Raw genomic sequence first — 25,184 nt, 5'->3', positions numbered from 1 at the left:
TTGGAGTTCGGTGTAGAGGATCATACAGATCATGTATCGGAATACACATATAAAATCCATAAAGTACATGATATTTTAAAAATTAGTTACGATCTTATTTATTTTTAATTTAATATTTATCGGATGAAAGTTCACTGTGTCAATAAAACGGATCGACTCAGTGTTCATGTGTGCTCGAATCCGTGTTTTTTTTACCCTCAAAATATTAGGGTTGCAAAATATTTTTTTAAAGTATCAATTATAAAACAAAGTTTCAGACCATAATTTAAAGTGCCTATTAAAAGTTGATGAAAACAAAGTGAGAATAGACTTTGAGATCTTGAGTAGGAATGAAACAGACTTTCCCCACACGGTCACCCCATACCTATACTCTCTTGAACTTTTTTACATAGTATTACACGGAATAACACGGACTTTCAATCTTATTCCGTGGTAATAATAAAAATATGACATCTACTGAAGTCTTGTGAGTAATACAATATTCAATATTCAATGGATCTGCTGTGAAATTACTTTATGGGAACAAGTGGATCCGCTGTTAAATTACTTTATGGGAACATGGATATCGTGTACTGATTTTTTTTGCGGGAAAAATGTAGGTTATGTACCCTTTGGTGACTCTCCTGTCGTGGAGGTCGATAAGTGGAAAAGAAACATGGAGCTGCCTGAACTTTCAGACGACGTGATATATTGTATTATCCTTGTTGTATCGCTACCAATTGCTCATGTCGTCAAGCTGTGCAACAGTTCGCTCACGAAGAAGGCGATATGTACCGTCATGGGGGTGTTAATCATCTGTTTAACTTGTGGATGGCACATCTGTCACTCAATCGTGACCACCTTAATCAGCTGTATCCTGATAAAAATTAGTGGACCGGGGTAAGCTCCCGGAAATCCGTGCACACATAACGTACAGTAGTACATACTTGTGACTACCAGTTTATATCTCGGTTTTATTTTGTGTTGCTTCATTGAATCAATTACTATATTTTATCTAAGTTATCGTATATAAAGTGTGCACACAAAAACAAAAAACATTTCAAAATGTGTTACTAATGAATCTGAAAACAGTTGTGCATTTGTAATTTTTATTATGTCCTGAATTGCCACCAAATATCAACATATAAAAGTTTCTGAATATCAGTAATAACTGTTGATATGGTATTGATACCAGTTGTTCATGTCTTTATAATTGTAGTGTAGTTTATAAATTACATTGAACAATCTGCTTTTCACATCTCTGATGATCTGTGAATTAAAGTTGAAGACAGGAAGAATCTGCTAACGACTTGTTTGCCAGTGTAACCCTTTGTTACAGATCAAGGGTCAAGAAGCTTTATTTAACGTCGCATATACAACATGTAACATAATAAAATAATAACATACATTAGCACTGTAGTGCGATTCTTGCGACAAAACATATATACAATTTAACAAGGGTCACAGTACTTATGAATATATATATATAAAAACAAGACAACACTTCAAATTAGATATGCTAGAAATATACAGTAGAGCATATGAAATCACAGTTTTTGCAAAATAATTTAATAGTGAACACTTGAATGTCACACAAGTGTTACAAAAGACAAGTTAAGACACTATCATAGTGTAATGTACATATATATGCTAATTGTAGCAAAGTGTAAAAATTTACAGGATATACACTATAATATAGTGTGAATTAAAAGACCTATATATTATAGTAATATCCACCTATAATCTATACATGTAGCTGTATTGAGCTATCATTTCTCATGTCTTCAATTTTAATAATACTGATGCAAAGTCGATTATACTATAGGTTTTATGGTATTAAATGTTGACTACAAAAAGCATAAACTTATGATTGTGTTTTTATATTTCATAAAACTTAAAATTTTCCAATTGCATCAACATTTAAAAAAATATCTTCAGTAATAAAAACTGTTAAAAGACGGTGTGAAAATAGCTCAAAAGACCTTTTTAAGATAGATTGATAAAGCTGTTATAGGTCTATACAGCTACATTTGAATGTAGCTCAATTGGCAGAATGCGCTGGATCTGACTACATAGTGTAGCAGAACTGGATTGGTCAATCGTCGGGGACCAGGTAGGTCAATTGGTAGAGTGTTCATCTAGTGTTCTTAGGGTCTTAGGTTTGAATCCCAGTCTGGCGGTTGCATTTCTCTTCTCCTGTTACAAAATTGGTGAACTTGCCAACTCTTGTTTTAAACGCTTGACGAGTGCTTAGCAAGAGAATACGGAACTGGGCTGTTACTAATAAAGTGATGTTTTCTAAATAGGAAAATTGATGGACGCAGGCATACACTGCCTCTAAGTCCATATCAGTAATATTACAATATTACGCCTTTGGAGACGAAGTCTGAGAAAAAGGGAGGAATGTAATGAACTTGACTGGGTTGATCTTTTTGCTTATTTAGTTGATTTTCCATCATCACTTCACCTCACTCTCATTTTCGAATTGTGCCAAATGGCATATAAGTCAATATACGACCCTGAGCTTGATTATCAGGAAACACTTACCACTACTAGCATTGTTTGGTATGTCATTCACTTTTGCATGGATGCATTACCTAGATCATTTTGTTGAATTGTGATGTTCAGTCATCAAAGAACAGTTTTGTTTCACTTTTGTAGGAAATGCCACACTTATTTATTCTTTTGGGGATTTGGGTACCTGCTGTTTTTCCGTACCTGTCACTACTTAGGATTACCCCAGGCACCAGCACTGTCTAATGCTGTACAGCTGCTTCTCACATTAAGGGTAGGAACTTGCTGACTCTTATTATGTAATTAACGCTTACATGTGTTTGCTTGCATTTTATAAGATCATGCTAATAATGCAAAAAAAAATTGTACATATATATAACAGTTTTTTTGTGTTTAATGTTAAAATAACAAGATTATTTTTAAAGATATTTTAACATGAATTAAATACTAAAGCAAGTAAGATTTTTTACATTGTGTGTTGCAAATTGGTTATAAAAAATCAAGATTAGGTTTGCCTCTAAAAATTAGGATACATATCACATGCATGTAATGCATTTGAGAGATGAGTGTACATGAATATCAAAATTATTGTAATTTTTTTCTAATAATGGAAATGATAATAGAACCAAAAAGAAATGACAAAAATATCATTACTGAACCACTTCATTCCTTTCTTAAACTACATGCATGTGCAAGCAAATATGATGTGTGATGTTGTGCATGTGTGTATTGGACATATTATCATAAGATGTTTTGTTTTTTAATTGATATTCTAAATTGCAAAGGCATAAGGATATTTTTGAGATATTTAGGATCAAATATTGCTAGTGATATGATCAAAATAATATGGTGCTACAAAAAAACCATTTGATTAGATGTCATAACCACATTTCACTGTTTCATTGCATTGTGACATCTCAATCAGCTTCACAATTTAAAATACAGGGTATCCTATTATTTATCTTCAATGCAGTGAAAAAAACACCTCAGTCATACTGATAATTTCTCATATTTCATTGGTAAAAATGTAACAAAAAATATTTTTTTATCTAACTCTCAGAGATATGGAACACATGTTGTGACCCTCCAAAAATAAGTTAAAATTAAAAAAAAAAACCACTACATTTATTGCTTATGATCATTAGCTGATGATATAAATTTGCCAAAATAATAATCTTCTACTTCTAAAAGTGCATTTTGTAGTATCAGTATTAGACACCAACTGAATGTTCAGTATATTTGATTTCATTGCTCACCACAGATGGTGGGCATTGGTTTTGAAATCCATGACACACACACCTCCACCAAGAGAGAAGATTGTTCATCAGAGGAGATGACACTGAAGAAAAAATACCAGGAGGTCACTCCTTCCTCAGTGGACATCTTCCTGTATGCGTTTTGTTTCCTCGGGCAATTTACAGGTAAATAACTGGTGGATTCTCAAATACAGTTATATCACTGGTGTATTCACCGATACAGGAAATTAATCAATAAGGTATATTTAGTAAATCAGTGATGTATTCATATGGACAGGAAGATCAGCAGATCGATTATTTGGTTGTGTTTTGTTATATGATTGTGATGATTGGACCATGTTTAAGTATCAAGTGATACTTTTGTCATGTTTCAGTAACAAGTGATGATTCTGTCATGTTTCAGTAACAAATGATGATTTTGTTATGTTTCAGTAACAAATGATGTTGTTGTTATGTTTCAGTAACAAGTGATACTTTTATTATGTTTCAGTAACAAATGATGATTTTATTATGTTTCAGTAACAAATGATGATTCTGTCATGTTTCAGTAACAAATAATGATTTTGTCATGTTTCAGTAACAAGTGATACTTGTGTTATGTCTCAGTAGCAAATGATGATTTTGTCATGTTTCAGTAACAAGTGATGATTTTGTCATGTTTCAGTAACAAGTCAATTCTGTCTTATTNAAAAATATCCCCCATGGCCACAACCCTCTACTGTATACTGCTACCTAACAAGTGATGATTTTGTCATGTTTCAGTAACAAGTCAATTTTGACATGTTTCAGTAACAATTGATGATTATGTCATGTTTCAGTTACAAGTTAATTGTGTCTTGTTTAGTATCAATTGATGATTATGCCATGTTTCAGTAACAATTGATTATTATGCCCTGTTTCAGTAACAATTGATTATTATGCCCTGTTTTAGTAACAATTGATTATTATGCCATGTTTCAGTAACAGGTGATACTTCTGTTTTGTTTCAGTAACAAGTGATTATTATGCCCTGTTTCAGTAACAAGTCAATTCTGTCTTGCTTCAGTAACAATTGATTATTATGCTCTGTTTCAGTAACAATTGATTATTATGCCCTGTTTTAGTAACAAGTTGTACTTCCGTCATGTTTCAGGTCCGTATTACAAGTTTAGAACGTACATAGACATGATAAACAACGACCAGTCAGCAGACATTCCTACACTGGAACCTTTTGTAAAAAGAATGAAAATTGTTCCAATCCTTATCGTCATATTTGTTGGATTCTCATACTTTTTCAGCATTCATGTAAGTATTCCTTTAACTCTGTATATGGTATATTTTATACCTGTATTTACTTTTTAATAATTGTTCATATAAGATATATAAACAATTAAACATGAATCAGTAAAAGTAAAAATTGTGCCGGTAGGATGGTGTCATTCATTCCATCAGCCTACCTGTCATTCATTCAATCAGTCTACCTGTCATTCATTCCATCAGCCTACCTGTCATTCATTCCATCAGCCTACTTGTCATTCATTCCATCAGCCTACCTGTCTGCAGGTGCCCTGGTTTGTTCCCTCATTGAATATGCCAGTCCTTGAACACACACTATCATGTTGATCAGCATAGAGATTACATATATCTAGCAGAGAGACCACAGCCGTGTTATGTTACTAAAAGATGGCATTCACACCTAAGTAGATGGAAGCAGCTAGGAGTAGACAGTAAAGCCAAAAAAATCTCAAAGCAATTTCGTTGTTATTCATTTTGGTCTTTATTTGTTGNGCCCTGGTTTGTTCCCTCATTGAATATGCCAGTCCTTGAACACACATACATGTTGATCAGCATAGAGATTAANTCTACTTAGGTTTGCAGGCCATCTTTTAGTAACATAACACGGCTGTGGCCTCTCTGCTAGATATATGTAATCTCTATGCTGATCAACATGATAGTGTGTGTTCAAGGACTGGCATATTCAATGAGGGAACAAACCAGGGCATCTCTATGTATGAAAAATAAGGTTGCCCAAAAGACTGTCTGGCTAAGCATTGGTTAAGCTTGCTAGGACTGAATATCTAGCAAGAGTATTAACAGTTTTGTGGAAAATGAGAAATACTGTAATTTTCCACTTAATTAGCTTGACTTGTTGGATTGAATAAATTTTAGATGCAATAGTTTTATAATAGAAAGAGTATGAAGTATCATGTAGGATGGCACCAAATTTTCTGTTTAAATTGGGACATTTAAGATTACCTCCCTTTAACTACCAGTAGTTTCAATATTTCCATCATGCAGATTTTTTTTTATTGATGCAGTAAATTATCAATATATGATGTTGAGCATCATTTATACTGAATGCAGTCAGTATCTAAAGACTCCACCAACTGTACTGTCCTTTTGCATGTTGCTGAATTAGAAGTAATATGAACATTTCTGTTTATTTTTTCAGTATGTAGAAACGGATGAGTTTTTTACGCATTCCTTTCCGTTTCGACTGTTCTACATGGTGCCGATGTTTACAATATTCCGTTGCCGGATGTACATTGCATGGCTGGTATCCGAGTGTATGTCAATGGCGTCCACACTTGGGGCGTATCCAGTGCAATGCAAGGCTAAATGTGGAAAAGGCCCCACAGATTTATCAGCATTAGCAGAAGCGTATGTGTTGTTTATTTCTATGAACTATAATGTTGATTTTATGATTGTGCCATTTTGATTGTTTCTCTCTTTATGAACCTTACATATCATGTACTTTCTCTGTGATATAGTATAAGTTCACTACTAGAATTTTTTCTACAATGAAGTTTTATGATAAGTTTAATCCTAGAAGTCTTTTTCAGCTAAGTTATACTTGAAATTTGGAAAGAAGTTTATAATTTCCAAAGATATCAATAGGAATCACTTTTCAATCTTAATCTGTAACCTTCTACATTTAACAAACACTTTAGTTGTTGTCTTTGTATTTCCAGAAAATCCAAAGATGTAAAAGACATACAGTATGATTTTGAAACAATACACAACCTGGATATTTATGGCTGTGACATGGCACCGAGAGTACGGGACGGACTGAGGAGCTGGAACATGACTGTGCAGTACTGGCTAGCCTCGTGTGTGCATCAGAGGGTTCCAAAACAATTAGCACCATTCAAGTAAGTACTGGCTAACATAAAAATTGTTGTTAAGTATTAAAATGGTTGTTAAGTATTAACTTACCCCATGTGTGTATCAAAGTCTAGCCCTATTAAAAAAAGTACTGGCTCTTGTGTGCATCAAAGGGTTCCAAAAAGTCTAGCACCATTCAAGTAAATACTGGCTAGCATCAAATGGTTCTGTCAAAGTCTAGCACCATAAGTACTTGCTGGTCTCATGTATGCATCAAAGGGCTCTGTAAAGACTCACACCATTCAAGTATGGTAAGTTCTTGCAAATAATAATAAACTATATTTATTGAGGATACAAAACCTGTTCAGCAAAGCTAATCTTCCACAGGGTCCTCTGTTAGTAAAATTGGTTAGTTAAAAGACAAAGTAGTATCACAGCAAATAAATGTGCATAAAATAATTGTTGGTCTTACTTAAACAGCAATTCATATCACAGTTATTTCATAATTTAAACGGTCGTTCAATACAATTACAATAAAATTATCACAGAAGCAACGAAACATATTCCGTGCTTAACCCATTATGGTTTTCATTAAAAGACAAATTGTCTAATTTACATATATGCTATTGTAGCAAAAGCTAAAAAATTGCCAGAATACATGCTAATATAGCGAAAATAAAACAAATAAAAGCTGTATCTAAAAAGTATAATAGTAAAAATAAAAGACAATTAAACCGCATTCTTAATGTTACCAATCATATTTTGTTTGAATTTTGTCAAGGAGGAAGAGTGTCGTACTTCAACCGGTAAATTATTCCAAATCTGGCTCCCTTGTACCAAAAAGTGATTGGAATAAAATGTGGTACGGTGTTTGGGTACCTTGACAGAGTTTTGGGATGCTGTTCTAGTATATCTGTTGGTAGACAAATTAAATTGATTAGAAAGATATCCTGGAACTAGATTATTTATACATTTGTACACCATAACACCTCTTTTGAATTTCAGATATTCGCCAATTGGTAACCACCCTAATGAAGAAAACATTTCTACTGATGGTGTATCAAATGGAGCATCCAACAGTAATCTTGCAGCTTGTTTCTGCGCTTTTGACAGTTTTTGCAGAAGATTTAAAGGTTAGCCAGTATTCTCTTGTGTGCATCAAAGGGTTCTGAAAAGTCTCGCCCCATTCAAGTTAGTACTGGCTAGCATCAAAAGCTCCTTCAAAGTCTAGCACCATAGGTACTGGCTAGTCTCTTGTGGGCATCAATGGGTTCTGATAAGTCTAGCCCCATTCAAGAAAATACTGACTAACCTCTACTGTGCAGCAAAGGGTTCTGATAAGTCTAGCCTGTTGTGTACATCAAAGGGTTCTGATAAGTCTAGCCGCTTGTGTACATAAAAGGGTTCTGATAAGTCTAGCCCCATTCAAGTTAGTACTGGCTAGTCTCTACTGTGCAGCAAAGGGTTCTGATAAGTCTAGCCTGTTTTGTACATCAAAGGGGTATGATAAGTCTAGCCTGTTGTGTACATCAAAGGGGTCTAATAAGTCTAGCCGCTTGTGTACATCAAAGGGTTCTGATAAGACTAGCGGCTTGTGTACATCAAAGGGTTCTGATAAGTCTAGCCCCTTTCAAGTTAGTACTGGCTAGTCTCTACTGTGCAGCAAAGGGTTCTGATAAGTCTAGCCTGTTTTGTACATCAAAGGGGTATGATAAGTCTAGCCTGTTGTGTACATCAAAGGGGTCTGATAAGTCCAGCCTGTTGTGTACATCAAAGGGTTCTGATAAGTCTAGCTCCATTCAAGTTAGTACTGGCTAGTCTCTACTGTGCCGCAAAGGGTTCTGATAAGTCTAGCCGCTTGTGTACATCAAAGGGTTCTGATAAGACTAGCCTCTTGTGTACATCAAAGGGATCTGATAATTCTAGCCTGTTGTGTACATCAAAGGGTTCTGATAAGTCTACCCTCTTGTGTACATCAAAGGGTTCTGATAAGTCTAGCCGCTTGTGTACATAAAAGGGTTCTGATAAGTCTAGCCTCTTGTGGACATCAAAGGGATCTGATAAGTCTAGCCTGTTGTGTACATCAAAGGGGTCTAATAAGTCTAGCCGCTTGTGTACATCAAAGGGTTCTGATAAGTCTAGACTCTTGTGTACATCAAAGGGTTCTGATAAGGCTAGTCTGTTGTGTACATCAAAGGGTTCTGATAAGTCTAGCCGCTTGTGTACATCAAAGGGGTCTGATAAGTCCAGCCTGTTGTGTACATCAAAGGGGTCTGATAAGGCTAGCCGCTTGTGTACATCAAAGGGTTCTGATAAGTCTAGACTCTTGTGTACATCAAAGGGTTCTGATAAGTCTAGACTCTTGTGTACATCAAAGGGTTCTGATAAGTCTAGCCGCTTGTGTACATAAAAGGGTTCTGATAAGTCTAGCCTCTTGTGTACTTCAAAGGGTTCTGATAAGTCTAGCCTCTTGTGTACATCAAAGGGATCTGATAAGTCTAGCCTGTTGTGTACATCAAAGGGTTCTGATAAGTCTAGCCGCTTGTGTACATCAAAGGGTTCTGATAAGTCTAGCCTCTTGTGTACATCAAAGGGTTCTGATAAGTCTAGCCTCTTGTGTACATCAAAGGGTTTCAAAAAAGTACTGGCTTGCATTTTTTGTTTGTCATAAAACTTGTCATAAAATTTCAGAAATGTTGAGGACCATTCAAACAAGTACTTGCTAGCATTTTTTGTCAATTATGAAGTTCCAAAAGGTAATGCAATACATGTAAGTACTGACCAGTTTCCTGGACACCTAAGGGTTTACCCTGCTTTTGGTTTCGGCCTTGATATTATTAAGCATTTCCCCAATTAAAGCGACCATCTGGGTTATAAATTCTGTCCACTGACAGGCAAACCAATGAGTTCTTTAGATTCATACTTCTTTTTCACGGCTGGACATTTAGCGCTAAATGGATGGCAGTAAGCCAAGCTTCAGATAACATGACTTGTTGGTATCTATTGCTTCTTCATTTCAAGATATAGCATTAAATCCCAGGGTAATGGCTTTGTGACATAGCCTTAATAGCCTCCATCATTTGGGCCCATACATTACTTATGACTTTAGCCATCACAAGGACTTTAAACCTGAACAATCTATACAAAAATGGAGAGTTCCTATAAATATTGGACAATACATCATGTACTTGTACACATTGTTCAATGTCATTTGCACTAAAATACAATGTCATTTGCACTAAAATACAATGTCATTTGCACTAAAATACAATGCATACAAAGTTTTGAGATATCCAATTAATAAAAGCAATGCACCAAGATTTGATATATACATGTAGATGTGGATCTTCAATGCCAAACTCCATTATCTAATACTTATAATATCAACGCAAAATTTAAGGCATGCTGTAAGCTATTTGATTGGTCTCAGGTGGAAAAAAAGTTGACCAATCAGCCTTATAGATTGGTCTCGGGTGAAAAAAAAGTTGACCAATCATAAGGCTGATAATTACAGAAGAGTTACACTCGACTTCAAAGCCAGTCAATGTTACTGTCATGCTACTGCGTGAGTCTTCTGATGTTCGTCAAAGGATCAAACATCTTGTCTCACTCACAAGGTGGCTCATACTGAGCCTTCAATTTTGTCATGACATATTACAGGGGTGCAGTGAGCATAATTCCGGAGTATCGAGGATGATTGGATGTGTGTTACAATCAAAATCATAAAAAGTTTAACACATGATAATCTTAATTAAATTTTCTTTCCAGAGTTGCTATAACAATGGCTGTCAGTGCCTTCTGGCACGGTGTCCACCCCGGATATTACCTTAGTTTTGGACTGGTGCCAATCTTTGTTGCTGCAGAAGACAGAATGGTGCGTGCTTATAGGAAGGAAGGGGACGCCGGCAAGATGTTTGACTGTATAAACTGGTTCTTAAAGATGCGTGCATTTGACTACATGTGTATGGGCTTCCTCTTGCTAAGAATGGACTACACACTAGCATACTGGCACTCTGTCTTTTTTATTGGACATATTATAGGTTTCATATTTATAGTAATTGGTCGTCTTCGACCGCTACCAAAGAGTGAAAAAAAGAGAGAGTGAAAATACTACAAAATCCTATGTTTGACAGAGTTACTTAACTAAATGTACAATATAAGTGAGAAATGTTACACATTAACAGGAAAAACACAACATCATATTTTAGCATTTTCCACACTTACTTGGAAGCGCCTAATTGTGATAACCGCTATTTATAAAACCACAGTGTATTTCTCACCACTAAAAGTAAAACCAAAGTGTATTCCTTCATGTTACGGAGAGTTGTATACTTAATCAGGATGTACAGCGCTTGAAAATTGTTGTTGCTCTGTGGAAATATGTGTGTTTCTGTAGTTTGGCCGAAAGAGATCAAAGTGAAATATTTTATATTGTGTACATGTATATTATTGTGAAATATAAAGTAATTTTAAATTGTTACTACCTTTGTTAAGGTACAAAATTAAGTAAACACAAATAAAATATGGTTCATGGAACAATTAGGAATGAAATTTAGTTACAAAATTGAAGTTATCATGATATTGTGTGAATGAGTGTTTTACGGTTTTGTGATGCCTGTCATTGATTCAGTTGCTGGATGCTAGCTGTGCCAGCAAAAATCTAAATAATCTAATGTTAGCACAGTTGGACATGGTAACAGTAGCACAGTTGGACATGGTAACAGTAACCCAGTTGGATATGGTAACAGTAGCACAGTTGGATATGGTAACAGTAACCCAGTTGGATATGGTAACAGTAACCCAGTTGGATATGGTAACAGTAGAACAGTTGGATATGGTAACAGTAGCCCAGTTGGTTATGGTAACAGTAACAGTAGCACAGTTGGATATGGTAACAGTAGCACAGTTGGATATGGTAACAGTAGGGCAGTTGGATATGGTAACAGTAGCACAGTTTGATATGGTAACAGTAGCGCAGTTGGATATGGTAACAATAGCCCAGATGGATATGGTAACAGTAGCACAGTTGGATATGGTAACAGTAGGGCAGTTGGATATGGTAACAGTAGCACAGTTGGATATGGTAACAGTAGGGCAGTTGGATATGGTAACAATAGCCCAGATGGATATGGTAACAGTAGCACAGTTGGATATGGTAACAATAGCCCAGTTGGATATGGTAACAGTAGGGCAGTTGGATATGGTAACAGTAGCCCAGTTGGGTATGGTAACAGTAGCACAGTTGGATATGGTAACAGTAGCACAGTTGGATACTTTCCTTCTCAAAAAATATTGATCAAAGTTATGGTCATGTCGAAAATATTGGTTTTCAGTGCAGAGACACAGTTTTCAGCAGTGGTACTGGGTTCCGTAAGATTGATATCAGTAGAACAAAACATATCAGACAGTGTATATAGAACTCGGGAAGTATTGTAAACAGACAATATGAATCTGGTTGTGTTGTCTACATGTAAAGAAAACATTGTTGATATTTTAATGTTTGTAGAAACATGATAGAAGTAAAATTGAAGCACATGATCCTGTAGTTACTCCACAACATGCAACTTTCACTTATTTTGTAGTTTGAATTTGAATGGTTTAAGTTTGTTTAGTCTTGAAAAATATGAGTTCTGATGGCATGTAATCTATTATAATATGTCTTATAATGAGGAAAGTATCAAAATGTTTTATGGTATACAGAATACATGTATGTCAAAGGTTTGCAATCAAAAGTCTATATTTTATTCTAAGAATATTTCTATGCATAAGTGTCATAGAATGGATATCAGTTGTAGGTATGTGGGTTGTTTTGTGCGACACTTTGCTTTATAAAGATAGATAATAGAGGGGGATTTAGTTATTGTCTACTCCACTGTCAGCAGTAAGTGGGGATTTATTTGTAGGAACATAAAGTTTTGCCTCTAATGTTGGTTGAGGCTTTATCAGGACTAAAAGGTCAACTTATTTGTTGAGGCTTCAGTATGTTGTGATGAAATGCCCCCTCTTTGTATGGTTACATTACAGAGAGGGATGATGGGATTGCCACAGAGAGAAATGATTCGCAAAAATATACTGAAATGTTTTATATTCCAATTTATTTTGTTGATACATCGTTACAAAAGGTTGATCCTTTTATTTTTTCTTACAGTATATTTTATATACTGTGATTTACTCCTTGTGTAAAGGGACATTCATAGTAAGTTGTATACAACCTACATTTACTTCCATTAGCAATATAGTTAATATTACACTTTCTTTTGTCTAGTCCAAGTATTCAAAGTAGAAAATTCAACATTTGATTTCCAGCATGACCAATCGAAAATGAAAAGTATCTTTCTTTTCTATGTGTGTATAAAAATAGATGCTCTTAAAAATAGCACAACTGTTTACAGAAGCAAAATTTAACTTCGCCTTTTGGTCCAGCCCTCCTATAGGGACTTCCATAAAAAAAATCCTTATACCTGTGTGTTTAAAGATGATATTTATCTATTTATTATAAAGTGAGAGAAAAACAATCTTAGTTTGAATGAAAGTCCTTTTGAAAAGGTTGTACCTCTAAAATGTATATTGTTTTCCGTTTTATATGGAATGTTGACATTCACAAGACTGAGTGTTTACTTTACAGGAATTGTTATTATAAAAAAGGTCGCAGAAATGTTTTGTACAGGTCTAAAATCATGTGTGGTATTTTCCAATTTTTACCTGCATGAACATTAATGTATTTTTTAAACTGGGATGGGGTATTAATGTGAATGAGTCAGTTATTTCCTATTATGGAAATTATTGAGGATTCTATTTTTCATGATGTAACAAGAATGATCATTACTGAACTAATTTAAAATTTGCTACTATAATACCGCCATATACTATTGCAACTTACTGTCCAAATTAGTTTACTGGCTCCTCTCTGCCTTGCTAATAAAACTCTACATTTGTGTAAATCTGGAGGTCATTCCTTATTTCATGTTGTTCTGTGCTGAATTTATCCTGGCACAGGGCAGGTTGGTGCTGAAATACCCCCAGAGTTGAGGAGGAGGGGTATCAGAAATCAAACTTTAAGGGTTAGTAGCAAGATGTATTTTGATTAACCCTTTCACCACTGTAGACCATAATGGACTCAACCAGATCAATGCATGGTAGAGTTTACTAAATTTACATAGGGGTGAAATGGTTAGGGATTTATTTAGAGATATTTGAACAATGTACCTGTGTCTTATATATTGTAGGTCCTTCCCCAGTTCAAATCCTTATAAATAAGTTGTGTGAAGCTTAGTCACACAAAATGAGTATTCATTAAATCAGTACACTTAAGTTATTCCGCACAGTAAAATCTGCCGAAGTACGTTAACCCACATCTATTTAGCAGAATACTTTTAAAACTCACTGTTGCAGTTATTTTCATGTTAACTAAACTGGAACTGGAAAGAGATCACCTGCTTAAATGACCACTTCAATACAGGCTGGACAATCTTATTAAAGTCCGACCTCACAAGACCGCTTGCTTGGTTACCTGCACAACACATGTATAGGTAACAAAGCCCAGAGTTCTGATTTTAATTAGATTGCAGGTTGGGTTCTATTTGTTAGATATAAGTTCATATATACAACGTTGTATCATAAATTTGTGATGAACGTTTATAATTATACTGCAGAATTCAATTTTATATTTTATAAATGGTACTTCTAATGTCAACAGAAAATTAGAATAATGTTAAAATATATTTATAATCATTAAGGACGACTCTGGTTCTACAGCTACCAAAGATTCCAGCTTTGACCAAATCATGTTTTGTCTCCGCTTCAATTGACATGCAATCGTGTTTTTCGACATTTTATGGATGATTTCATCTTCATAACTGAAACAAATATATGTACACTTTTATCAGCTATGTTAAAAATAATATAAAACAATTGCATTCTAAATAAGTTCATTGAATAAAAACAACTAAATCATGAACTTCTGAATTATAACAAAAAAAAATCCGTTTGACGCTGATTATATTCACGGTATTGGGTTAGACCTTAATACTCTATTAGTTGTATGTACATTACTTCGAAATCACTGTATTTTCTTGCATATATATAGATATATAAATATATTGTGATATATTTACGTATATATTCTATTTGTATATTAAGCTATTTGTAATAAACTGTTGTTTCCTTCAGGTATGGTTTTGTTTCTTTCTGGGGCTTGATTGGCTTCCAAAACTCAGAAACACAAGGAAAACTGAGGTCAAAAGTGTGGACGAACGTTAAAGGAGTTTGAAAATATCAATGTCAAAACGCGGAATGGAATACGGAAGCATACAAGGTTTGAGAATTAAAAGTCAGGTTGAAGGATAAAGAACAACGAATTCAATAGAAAAGACTGGTTCAAAGTTCAGGTGGAATGATCAGTTGACGAAAATTGGTTAAATCATCAATTTCATAATTTTTATGTTTAGGAACATGACCCACATTTACTGTTTTTGTTTGTCAGTAATTAGGAACAAACACATGCTGAAGTGGTTGTAGATAAGAGGTCAATGGGTCGGGGCGTATTTTTCTCTTAAATCATGTAATTGAATGACTCTTTGCTACAATTCGTCACGATTTTTACGACAGTTCTATTTTGATATTTTTTCATTGTAACATTATATAACATCAGTTGATCCCGGATATCTAAGTTGGAGAGGGACTTGGTGATAATTGAACATTTCCGACGACGCTTTCAAAAATCTATTGAAAATAATTCCGGGAATGGACAATTTGTTGCTACCATCGTGTTTGGATTTGCATCTGAAATATTTGTTCAGGACTGTTTAGCGTTCAGCTCTTCATGTACAGTTGAATTTCGTTTAGCCTCAATTATTTCCAGCGTAAACGGTAAAATTACTGACAATTTGAGCAACAAACACCTTTCCCAATATTATATCTGGGTACTGTGTCATCCCGATTAGTGGCGACTGAAATAACCAGGTTCGACATTAAGCGTATTTTATAACAACAGTATAGGCTGTTCCTTTGTTTTGGTTTAATATCTTAGATAAACATATTGTTTACTAAGAATAAAACCATTAAAGTTGTTTAAAATGTTGACGCAGTAACTTGTATTAACGCACACTCATGATGGCGATGTGCAAATATGTTTTTTCCCTAAAAATGTTAGTCAAGATGGTAAGACTTACTTCAGATTTGTGGTTAAATTTTAGCAGTGAGGTATATGTGTCTGGTGAGAAGTGTGACTCTAAGATTTCAGTTTTCTTTCGTAATACACTTGATAGTTTTGATAGACTTCAACACATAATACAGTTAACTCGAATTAAAATGAGTCACGAAAAACTTAAAATGTCAACACACATTTATTAATATTATTTAGCCTAAATAAAAAAAACAGACAGTATTTGTTGTTAACTTTTTTTTTCTTTTCTGATGCACGCATTTACATTTCAATTTATATCAAATTATCAAATTACTGCTTAGAAACAGAATCCGGAAACAAGCTTATGAACCTTATATAAATCCGTTTTTTATAGAATGGGATAAAAAAAAAACGTGACAAAAAGGACAGCATATCATAAACAAATATATTACATGTACTTAATTTGAAAGTATAGATACAATGTAAAAGTATTTGAATCTCCTGCACAGTTGTCAACCGAAATTAAAACTTGGTTGGTTGACGGGTTTATATCGTCTACATGACTCCATCCATACGGGGTTCGTCTCACTGACGGAGGTTGGTGTTCTGTCGGCAATTAAAACTTGGATCATTCGTTACTTTATAGTGAGAACCCTCAAGCTTTCTCGGTTCGGTTTGGTTTAGTAATGTTTAACGTGCTATCAACAGCAATGGTCATTTAAGAACGGCCTCCACTGTGTGCAAGATGCATGTGTGTAGTGTATGCGTGTGTGTTTTGGGAGGCTGCGATATGTTCGTGTTTGTCTCCTTGTGATAGCGCGGAACTGATGCCGACTTTATAGTGCTACCTCACTGAAACATACTGCCGAAGATACCCAGCAGGACACCCCACCCGGTCACATTATACTGACAACGGGCGAACCAGTCGTCCCACTCCTAAATTGCTGAGCGTTAAGCAGGAGTAGAAATTACCATTTTTACAGACTCTGGTATGTCTCGGCCAGGGGACAGAGCCCAGAGCCTTCCTCACAGGGGCGAACGCTCAACTTAAGGCCAAAAGTGAGGCAGTGTCAAGGGAGACATTAGGAAGGAGAAAGTTGTTTAGAAAGAAGAGAAAAGATAAGATCCCAAATTTAGTCGCCTCTTACGATCATGCAATGGGGGCAGCAGGTACAATTCTTACGCCCTACCTGCAGTGCTCTGTGCAAAACTTTATTAAATCCAGCAAGAAATTTTGAGTTCAAGTTGTAATAATAATTGTATATATTTAATGTCATTATTGTAATGTCATTTCAAATGTATATTGGGAGAAGGCGTTGATAAGTTGTTATAACTTGTGCCTAATCCCTTGTCTAATTTTGGCAATAAATATGTTTAAACTAAAAAAAGCAGGGCCCCAGGTATCTATAGGGAAGGAAGACGATCAAAACCTGTACTGTAGGACATGTAAATATTACAGGGACTTCAGTCTTTCTCGGAAAGATTGGGAAGACAGATACGACGATGTTATGATCAAATACAAGTACATGTACTCACTAGAAATATGAAGTAGGGAAACACCTACGTCACAATTTAGTATATTCAATAAACCATATGAATATTTAGTCCATTTAGTGATCATTAGTGACACTTAAGTTCAAAAAATGAAAATGTATGTCAAATTGTTCCGCCAAAATATAATTTAGTACCTGTAGACGCAAAAAACCCAACTACATTAAACAATGCCTTTTCGTCCATTTAGGAATCGTCGATGATACTAGATATCAGAATAGTATTAATCAATTTTTGAAACGTATTCCAAAACTTATGTACATATACAGCAAAAGGGGAGAGGTACCTGTAAAACCAATTATAACGTTACTTTACAGTTTTCGGTACTACAGATAATTTCACTCGTGACACATTATTTATGGTAGTGCTTGGCTTTTGTTTTCTGTTGTTTTGTTAATAAGATTTAATAGGATATTGTTGGACGCAGGCATTACTTCCTCTATATCCACATCAATATAATTTGAAATACAATGTGGTAAACATAAGCTAAGCCTATACATAAGACTATGTATGATCGTACTTCAACTCAAGATCTTTCCAGAATTCGTCCAAGTTTTCTCAAAGTCAAATACGTTACGAGATGAAATAACATCTTGTGGGAGACTATTCCAGTTATCAATTATTCTTTGAGTAAAGTAATGTTTTCTTATATTTAAATAAATCTTACATTTCCCCAATCAATGTCTTTTTTTCCAAATCAATGATCAGAAACATACCAAGTTTTTATTATTATGTTATAACCGAAACAAGAAATCAGGCTTGATCACAAAATCCATGCTTGAGCACGAGAATGGTTTTATGAATACGGGCCCGTATTCATGAAACCATTCTCATGCTCAAACTCCGATTCTGTGCTCAAGCTTAATTTCTTGTTCCGGTGATAAATAGATTTGGAAGATTTTGGAGAGACTTCAAGCTGAATACCGTTTCAAATGTTACGAATAACAATTTTAACAATTTCCTTACACCATCAGAGGCTGGATCATACTCATGTGTGGATGTCTGTGATTTGTGATGTTAACTCGGTGTTACTATTTTTAGAAGCATCAGTTTAACACTCACTTTATGACGTCATTTCAATTGTAACGTCAGACTGCTCTCTGGCAAATACCACATATATATGTTTCTCCTAGCACAATGGCTGTCCAACACCTTCGATTCATAAGCCATGGCGTATATCCAAACAATAAGTGTTACATTTCTATAACTCAATCTTGACGTTGTTCTTGATTTTGTTCGGTATATCATGTAACAGGAAATTTATCCTCTTCTCGTATAAGTTCTGGCCCGGTACTGGCTGATACTTCAATTCTAAATAGTCCCGGTCGTTAGAACTGAACGCCTTCCATGGGACCATGTCATCTCCGTTCGGATTCCTATGTCCAATAACATATCAACGTACATACGGAATATACCATGCGTGAGTAACAGAGGAGTTGGGGACTGCCGCAAAGCAATGTCTCACATATTTAGACCGATTTTCTCATTTCTGAAACCACATATAAACATTTGAGAACATGCTGTAAGTTTGAACATTTTAAGAGATGAACTAGTTACGTATCTTCGACATCTGTCTTGTTAACAAAAGCATAGGCGCAATGATTAATTCATGTTGAACAACTTTGTGTAAATAATAGGGTTGCCAACGGTTAGGCGGTTAACCGGTTACCCGGTCGTTAGACTACGAACCGGTTACCAAAATCAATAACCAAATAGTCGGACATTTATTTACCCCTTTTGGGAGCTCCATGTTTGGCTTAGACCTACAAGCTACAAGTTTTTGTACTCTATTATAAAGATTGACTAAGAGATGCCACCAACACCATCAATAACATAAACAGATTATAAAAGGAAGCCAGAAAACAAAGTTGTTAACTATTAACTTTTAGAGGTAGAACTCGCGTTTACATGCAAGATGAAAATATAATCTGAAGAGTAAACACTTGAATGAGCAAACTTGTATGAAAACGTTTGTCGATCCAAAGAACAATATAACAGCATATGATTTCGAGTACAGATAACTGTAACTGAATCCCGTTTTACTATATTCAGACATTTGTTGTCCATGAAATATGCTACCTGAGGTTACATCTAACTATTACCTGCGCTTAACTTGAAATACGCGAGTAAACTATCATGCTAATTAATATATACATGTATGTATGTGGTGTAAATACGTATAGAATAAGAATAGAACATTTGCTAAACAGAAAACATAATGTCGTTGTTTATTGTTTGATAACTAAATGAACCGATCAACCGATTACTCGATCGGAAGATTGTTCGAGTAATCGGTCTACCACGATTTGACCGATATGACAATCCTAGTAAATAATAAATAGCTTACTTGCCCTGTTTTAGCAAAGTTCGTCCAATAAGTGACGAGGACGTCGGTAAATGCCCTTTCTTCGTCAGAAGACAAGGATGCATCGATTTCGTTCATGCCTGTGTGACCAAACAGATACGCAAATTCGGCCATATGTCCTGCTCCCTCCATCCACGGGTATTCAGGAATAGGACTGGGGAAGTTTAATACCTGCGTAAAGAAGTATTGATATATGTTTGGAGATATCTTATCTTTTGCATGGAAGTCAAGAAGTTGTACTGTAGGTACTACAAACCATGCATCCTCATACAAAATAGCGATATTTCTTGCTTGTTGCTCTAAGTCGTCTGCTGAATATTCTTTGCAAAGCAAATCGGATACGATTGTTACTTCCTATTGGCGATAGACGTGTTTTTTCGCTACTTGTGGACGGTTCCCCTGCGCACGCTGCGGGGATCGGAGATGGTAAAGGCTTTGCGCTCGATTTTCGACGCCGGCAGGGTCCCTCGCAAGCTCAGGACGGACAAGGGAACGGAATTCTGTAACTCCATCATGAGGAAATTAACCAAGGAACGAGGAATCGGACAGTTTGTCACGCAGAACGAGCCGAAAGCCAATTATGCCGAGAGAGCCTTGAAAACCATCAAGACCAGACTGGCTCGTTATGCCACCCGGCGTCAGACTCCTCGTAGTTGAGTCGACGTGTTGAAGGGTACCACCGAAAGCTACAACGCCACCTATCACCGATCGGTAAAGAAAGCTCCGAAGAGTGTGACAGAAAAGGACGAGACGCGTCTGCGGAAACTCAATTATTCTGCGAGACCGAGAAAGACCAAGAGCGGGCTCTGCTACAGATTTCGTGTCGGAGACTACATTCGCATCTCGGCCGTGCGAAGGCCCTTCGATCGAGAATACGACGAGCGCTGGACGAACGAACATTTCACGGTGATCGATAGGGGAAATTCCGAAGGGGTTCCACAATACGCTTTGACGGATATCGCCGTGGATCGGATTCGGGGCACGTTCTACGTGTCCGAATTGAGAAAGGTGAGGGTTGCAGAAGAGATCGTAAATCGCATCGAGAAGGTGTTGCAGCGAAAGGGAAACAAGGTGTTGGTCAAGTGGTGGGGTTGGCCCGACAAGTTCAACAGTTGGATATCTAAAGATGCATTGAAAAGTTATAAGAAGGCTTAAACACTGCCTCTGGGGAAACATGGAACGCTCTACGTTGTGTTTGAGAATTTATTTTCTGAGAGCCCTAAGAGATGGCGATCGAACTACGAGACTCTATATGATCGACGCCATGAACCGGGAACAGATGAATGCATTAACGAGGATGGCAAGCTTCGTCTTGAACGGACGCATCAGTGTGATGACGAGGGACGCTCTCACTTTCGCCAGGCTTGAGACGATGTTGCGAGGACTCGTGTCTCGTAGGGTGTCATTGGAGAGGAAGAAGACGAGCCTGAAACGTCATTTGAACCTTCTCCACCGTTTGCTAAGAGCTCGTTATCTGATTCAGGCCATCCACCTAGATACGGCAGAGGAATGACATAAGAAGGTTCGTCCGAAAAAAACACCTCTCCGTCGTCATGTATTTGTTTTTGTGTAGTAGGGACTCGGNCGTCCGTCCGTCCGTCCGTCCGTCCGTCCGTCCGTCCGTCCGTCCGTCCGTCCGGTGGAACTGAATCTAGCGATCGAGCTCGTAGGACGATGGTAATGTTCTTGGATGGATCTCGAGTTCGAATCGACTCCAGGTCTGGACCGTGTTTTAGTGTGTTGTGACTTGATTACGGAATCCCGTGGCGGGGACTCTTCGTTACAAGTGTTGAGGAATCTAAACGTGTCGACGAGATCTCGAGTGAGAGCCCCGTTCGCCCGACCGTATTACATCCCCGTCAGAGCGGGAGATGGATATCCATAAGAGGGAATGACTGGCGGGAGGCGGTTCTCGGAGCTCGCCCGTTTTCTTGCACGTTACACTTGAGGAAAGCACGGCGATGGTCGTGACGGAGATGTTTGATTTCAAACAGCTGAGATGGGTGTCTTACGTACCCGAATACGACAAGTCGATGCGTCACGTGGAAGACATGGCTGAGGGACGAGCCAAGGCCTACCACAAAGGACGCTACGTCGTCGGAAGCGGGTCTAATCATCGGAAGACGACCGACACCCCCAACATCAAGATGGTTACCCCCGTGGCTCAGGCCGTGGAGATGGCCCGCGCAGAGTTGCGGCGTAAACAAACTATAAGAAGAGGGAAGAGAGTCGCCGACACGCAACTGGACTGAGATGGAGGAGGATCACGTCGAACCACTCAACCTCTTCGAACCTCCCACCGTCAATACGGGGGTAGCGGCAAAGGAATGGATCGAATTTCGACCGATCAATAAAAAAACGTCCCTCCTCTGTCCAACGCTTACATGGACTTGAAGAACAGTCGCATCAAGATATCGTGTCGTTTGACGACCGGGGACCGGGGTCCACACGATGTTCTCTCAAGTTGATTGCTCCTTGCAGCAAACGTCGGTCTCCTCACTGGGAAGCAACTACCCTTACAAGAGGTATCTCGACACGGTGCTGCACCAAAAGAAGTGGAACGTCGTGGATCGGCAGTCACAACTCTTCATCGCGGACCAGGCCAGGAACGGGTCGAACGTCATGCACGACTCGGACCCGAGAGCGTATTGTTGTCGGTTTATATACACGACAGAGGGTTCTGATTGGGGGACGATCGAAACTGGGCGGAGCCACCCCCGCCGTATAAACAATCGCTCTATACTACTGAAAGTGAGTTTTTGGGGTATCAAATTTGGTAGGGTAAATCACAAATATAATTTGCTGTTTTCAAAATAAGCTAAAACATCCAAAATAATACGATTTCTCTTTTTGGAAACGTGTAAATTAAACAGGCATATATAAAAGAATGGTCATTGTCTGTATAATTTGCGGTAATATATTATGTTGTGAGGCTATATCAACATCAGAACAACATATGCATTTAACCATTGCTGCTGTCTCCTACTTGTTTTTCTCATATCGTTGGCTTTACAATATATCAATGTCGCGCTATCGCCTGATACTAAACCGAAGCAAAATATTAACAACGGCAGAGCTCCAGCGTTAAAGCACTTAAAAGATTGACCGTAGCAAATACCGATGCAGTACCGGCGTTCCCGTTGTAATACCGTTGTTCTACCGTTGTCCTAACGATGTAAGAGGCGATGTGCTACCGAATACCACTTTTCTGTCGCCTTAGTGTTACCGATGCGCCGCCTATGTTATACCGAGACATCAGTACTACTTCGGTGGTATTCGGTAGTACTACGGTATCACATCGGTACCAGTACGGTACACATTGAGGCCACCGAAGAGCTGCCGCTCCATTACTGGGCGCTAGTTCAAAGATTTCTACCGTCGTCTGCCGTTGCTAAGTTTTTCGCCGATGTTCTGACGATGTCCTGACGATTTACTACTGTTATTAATAATGTGTTACTGTTGCGCTGCCGTACTAGTACCGATCCCCGAAAATCGCCAATTTTTTGCCCCGGTTTGGCTCCGGCGACCCAAATCAGCTAAGTGTGACAGGCCCTTTAGACATTCTTCTCAGCTTTTGTAATATAATCCTACTTTCACTCCCTTCTTTCCCTCCCTTATCCTCAATGTTAATTTTGTTAAAGTAAAAAGTGTAAACTGTCCTGCATGAATTGACAAAGTGTCATAGCAGTTTACACATTTTACAAAATGTGTAAACTGGCCTCTTTTGATTCGACAAAATGTCAGACAGAACACTTTTGACTAATAGGAGTGTTCTGTCGGCCGCTATCGGCCATCGTATCGTTCTCTGTTGAACGTGCCGATAGCCACAACAGTGAACCTGTCAGGATACATCCTTGCCTATAATCGTACATGTCTCATTAGTAAGCGCTTGACTGTAACCCGGTGTGTTACATGAGACGGATTCGCTTACCTATTACTCATTGTGTAGAGTTTATTCTGTCTATAACATATTTACATATATCTTCACACAAAAAAATCATTATATCAGTTTATTCAAGTTGTAGAAGCCGTCGTTGGGAGCATTGTCAACGCTGTTCAAAAAAAGAACTTCCCCAACTGTTTGTTACATAAATTACAGTCTGTGAGATCTCGGCAGAAAACTGAACCAACCGTGTATGGTAGAGTTACTGAAATAATGTCTTATTTTAATCAAAGAACATGAGCATACTATTGAGCACTGATGTCATTTAAGGACGTGCTTCAATGTGTGTGATGTATGCGTGTGTGCTTGAGGAGACATGTTGGTGCATCGCCCTGATTGGCGAACAACAACTCAATTCATAATAAAGTTTATTCAACACACAAAACGGGAAACAAAGAAACGGCAAAACATTACTTAGTACCAAGTCTTATTGTATGTACATAACACATGTAAATGTAGCCTGACTTTTAATAATCAATTGAAATTGGTGTACATGCCAGATGTTGTGCAAAAGCTTACCCTTCTGGAACACCTGTTCTTGACATGTTTTTCTTAGTTCTTATTTTGCCATAGTTTCATCGATTGCGAGTTCGTTTTATGGCTTTGCTGGCACAATTTTCTCATTGTATTTTTGTATTTTAATGTCGCTAAAAGATGATAAACTGTTTAATTACAAAAGTAAACTGCACTTATATGGATAAAATAAAAACAATTCTCATAAACCTAATACAATTCTTCTTAACCAAGTAACACAAACGTTAAATGTAGGTCATATTCAGCATCTGCAACATCTATAGGGCATTCCTATACACTTATAGGTACCCAGATATGTAATAAACAATTCTTCGTCTCAATATATTATATGATATATAAGGTAGTAGTACGAAAGTCATTTAAGCATAATATGTCAGTAAAGCTCAGCATCTGTATCATGCGTTCAGTAGAGCAACCATATCTGCATCATTGATGCAAGTACTTGATATATGTTTGTGTAATAATTATTTACTTAAGATATGTTCCGGTGTAGTTTTTGTCAGCGCGGCTGGTCATAATTGGGTCATCGTCTAACACACGAGATACCAATTATAATGCATCCCTTAATTGTTGATATAGTACTCCAGACGTTAAACCGTTAGATGGTTCATTCGACCCGCCTACCTAGAAGACTTCTCCTCAGCTTCACTACCAGGTACGTTGATTATAGTTATATTTATGATAAAGCATTGCTTCAAAATAGTGCTATGAATGCAACACATCCAGCCTGAACGGTCAGCAATGTTATGTCACCAAAATATAAGTCACAGGGGACTATTTACACCATAAACTTAGCTTGTTGTACGTTTTGTACAGATTACATGTCACATGACC

At 37.0% G+C, this 25,184-nt stretch overlaps 1 protein-coding gene across 1 annotated transcript; it reads left to right on the top strand.

Moving 5' to 3' along the window:
- The first annotated feature begins 636 nt into the window (after nt 1-636).
- Nucleotides 637-16,210, top strand: LOC110453919 (lysophospholipid acyltransferase 7-like). Its single transcript, XM_021503155.1, has 7 exons — nt 637-879; nt 2,641-2,767; nt 3,755-3,914; nt 4,882-5,033; nt 6,181-6,389; nt 6,701-6,880; nt 10,602-16,210. The coding sequence occupies exons 1-7, from the start codon at nt 656-658 to the stop codon at nt 10,936-10,938; spliced, it is 1,389 nt and encodes a 462-aa protein (XP_021358830.1). The 5' UTR covers nt 637-655; the 3' UTR covers nt 10,939-16,210.
- Nucleotides 16,211-25,184: the final 8,974 nt, after the last annotated feature.

Source organism: Mizuhopecten yessoensis, unplaced genomic scaffold, assembly GCF_002113885.1.
Source record: "Mizuhopecten yessoensis strain PY_sf001 unplaced genomic scaffold, ASM211388v2 scaffold7547, whole genome shotgun sequence".
Classification (NCBI taxonomy): Eukaryota; Metazoa; Mollusca; class Bivalvia; order Pectinida; family Pectinidae; genus Mizuhopecten; species Mizuhopecten yessoensis.
This window is presented reverse-complemented; position numbering and strand designations above follow the sequence as displayed.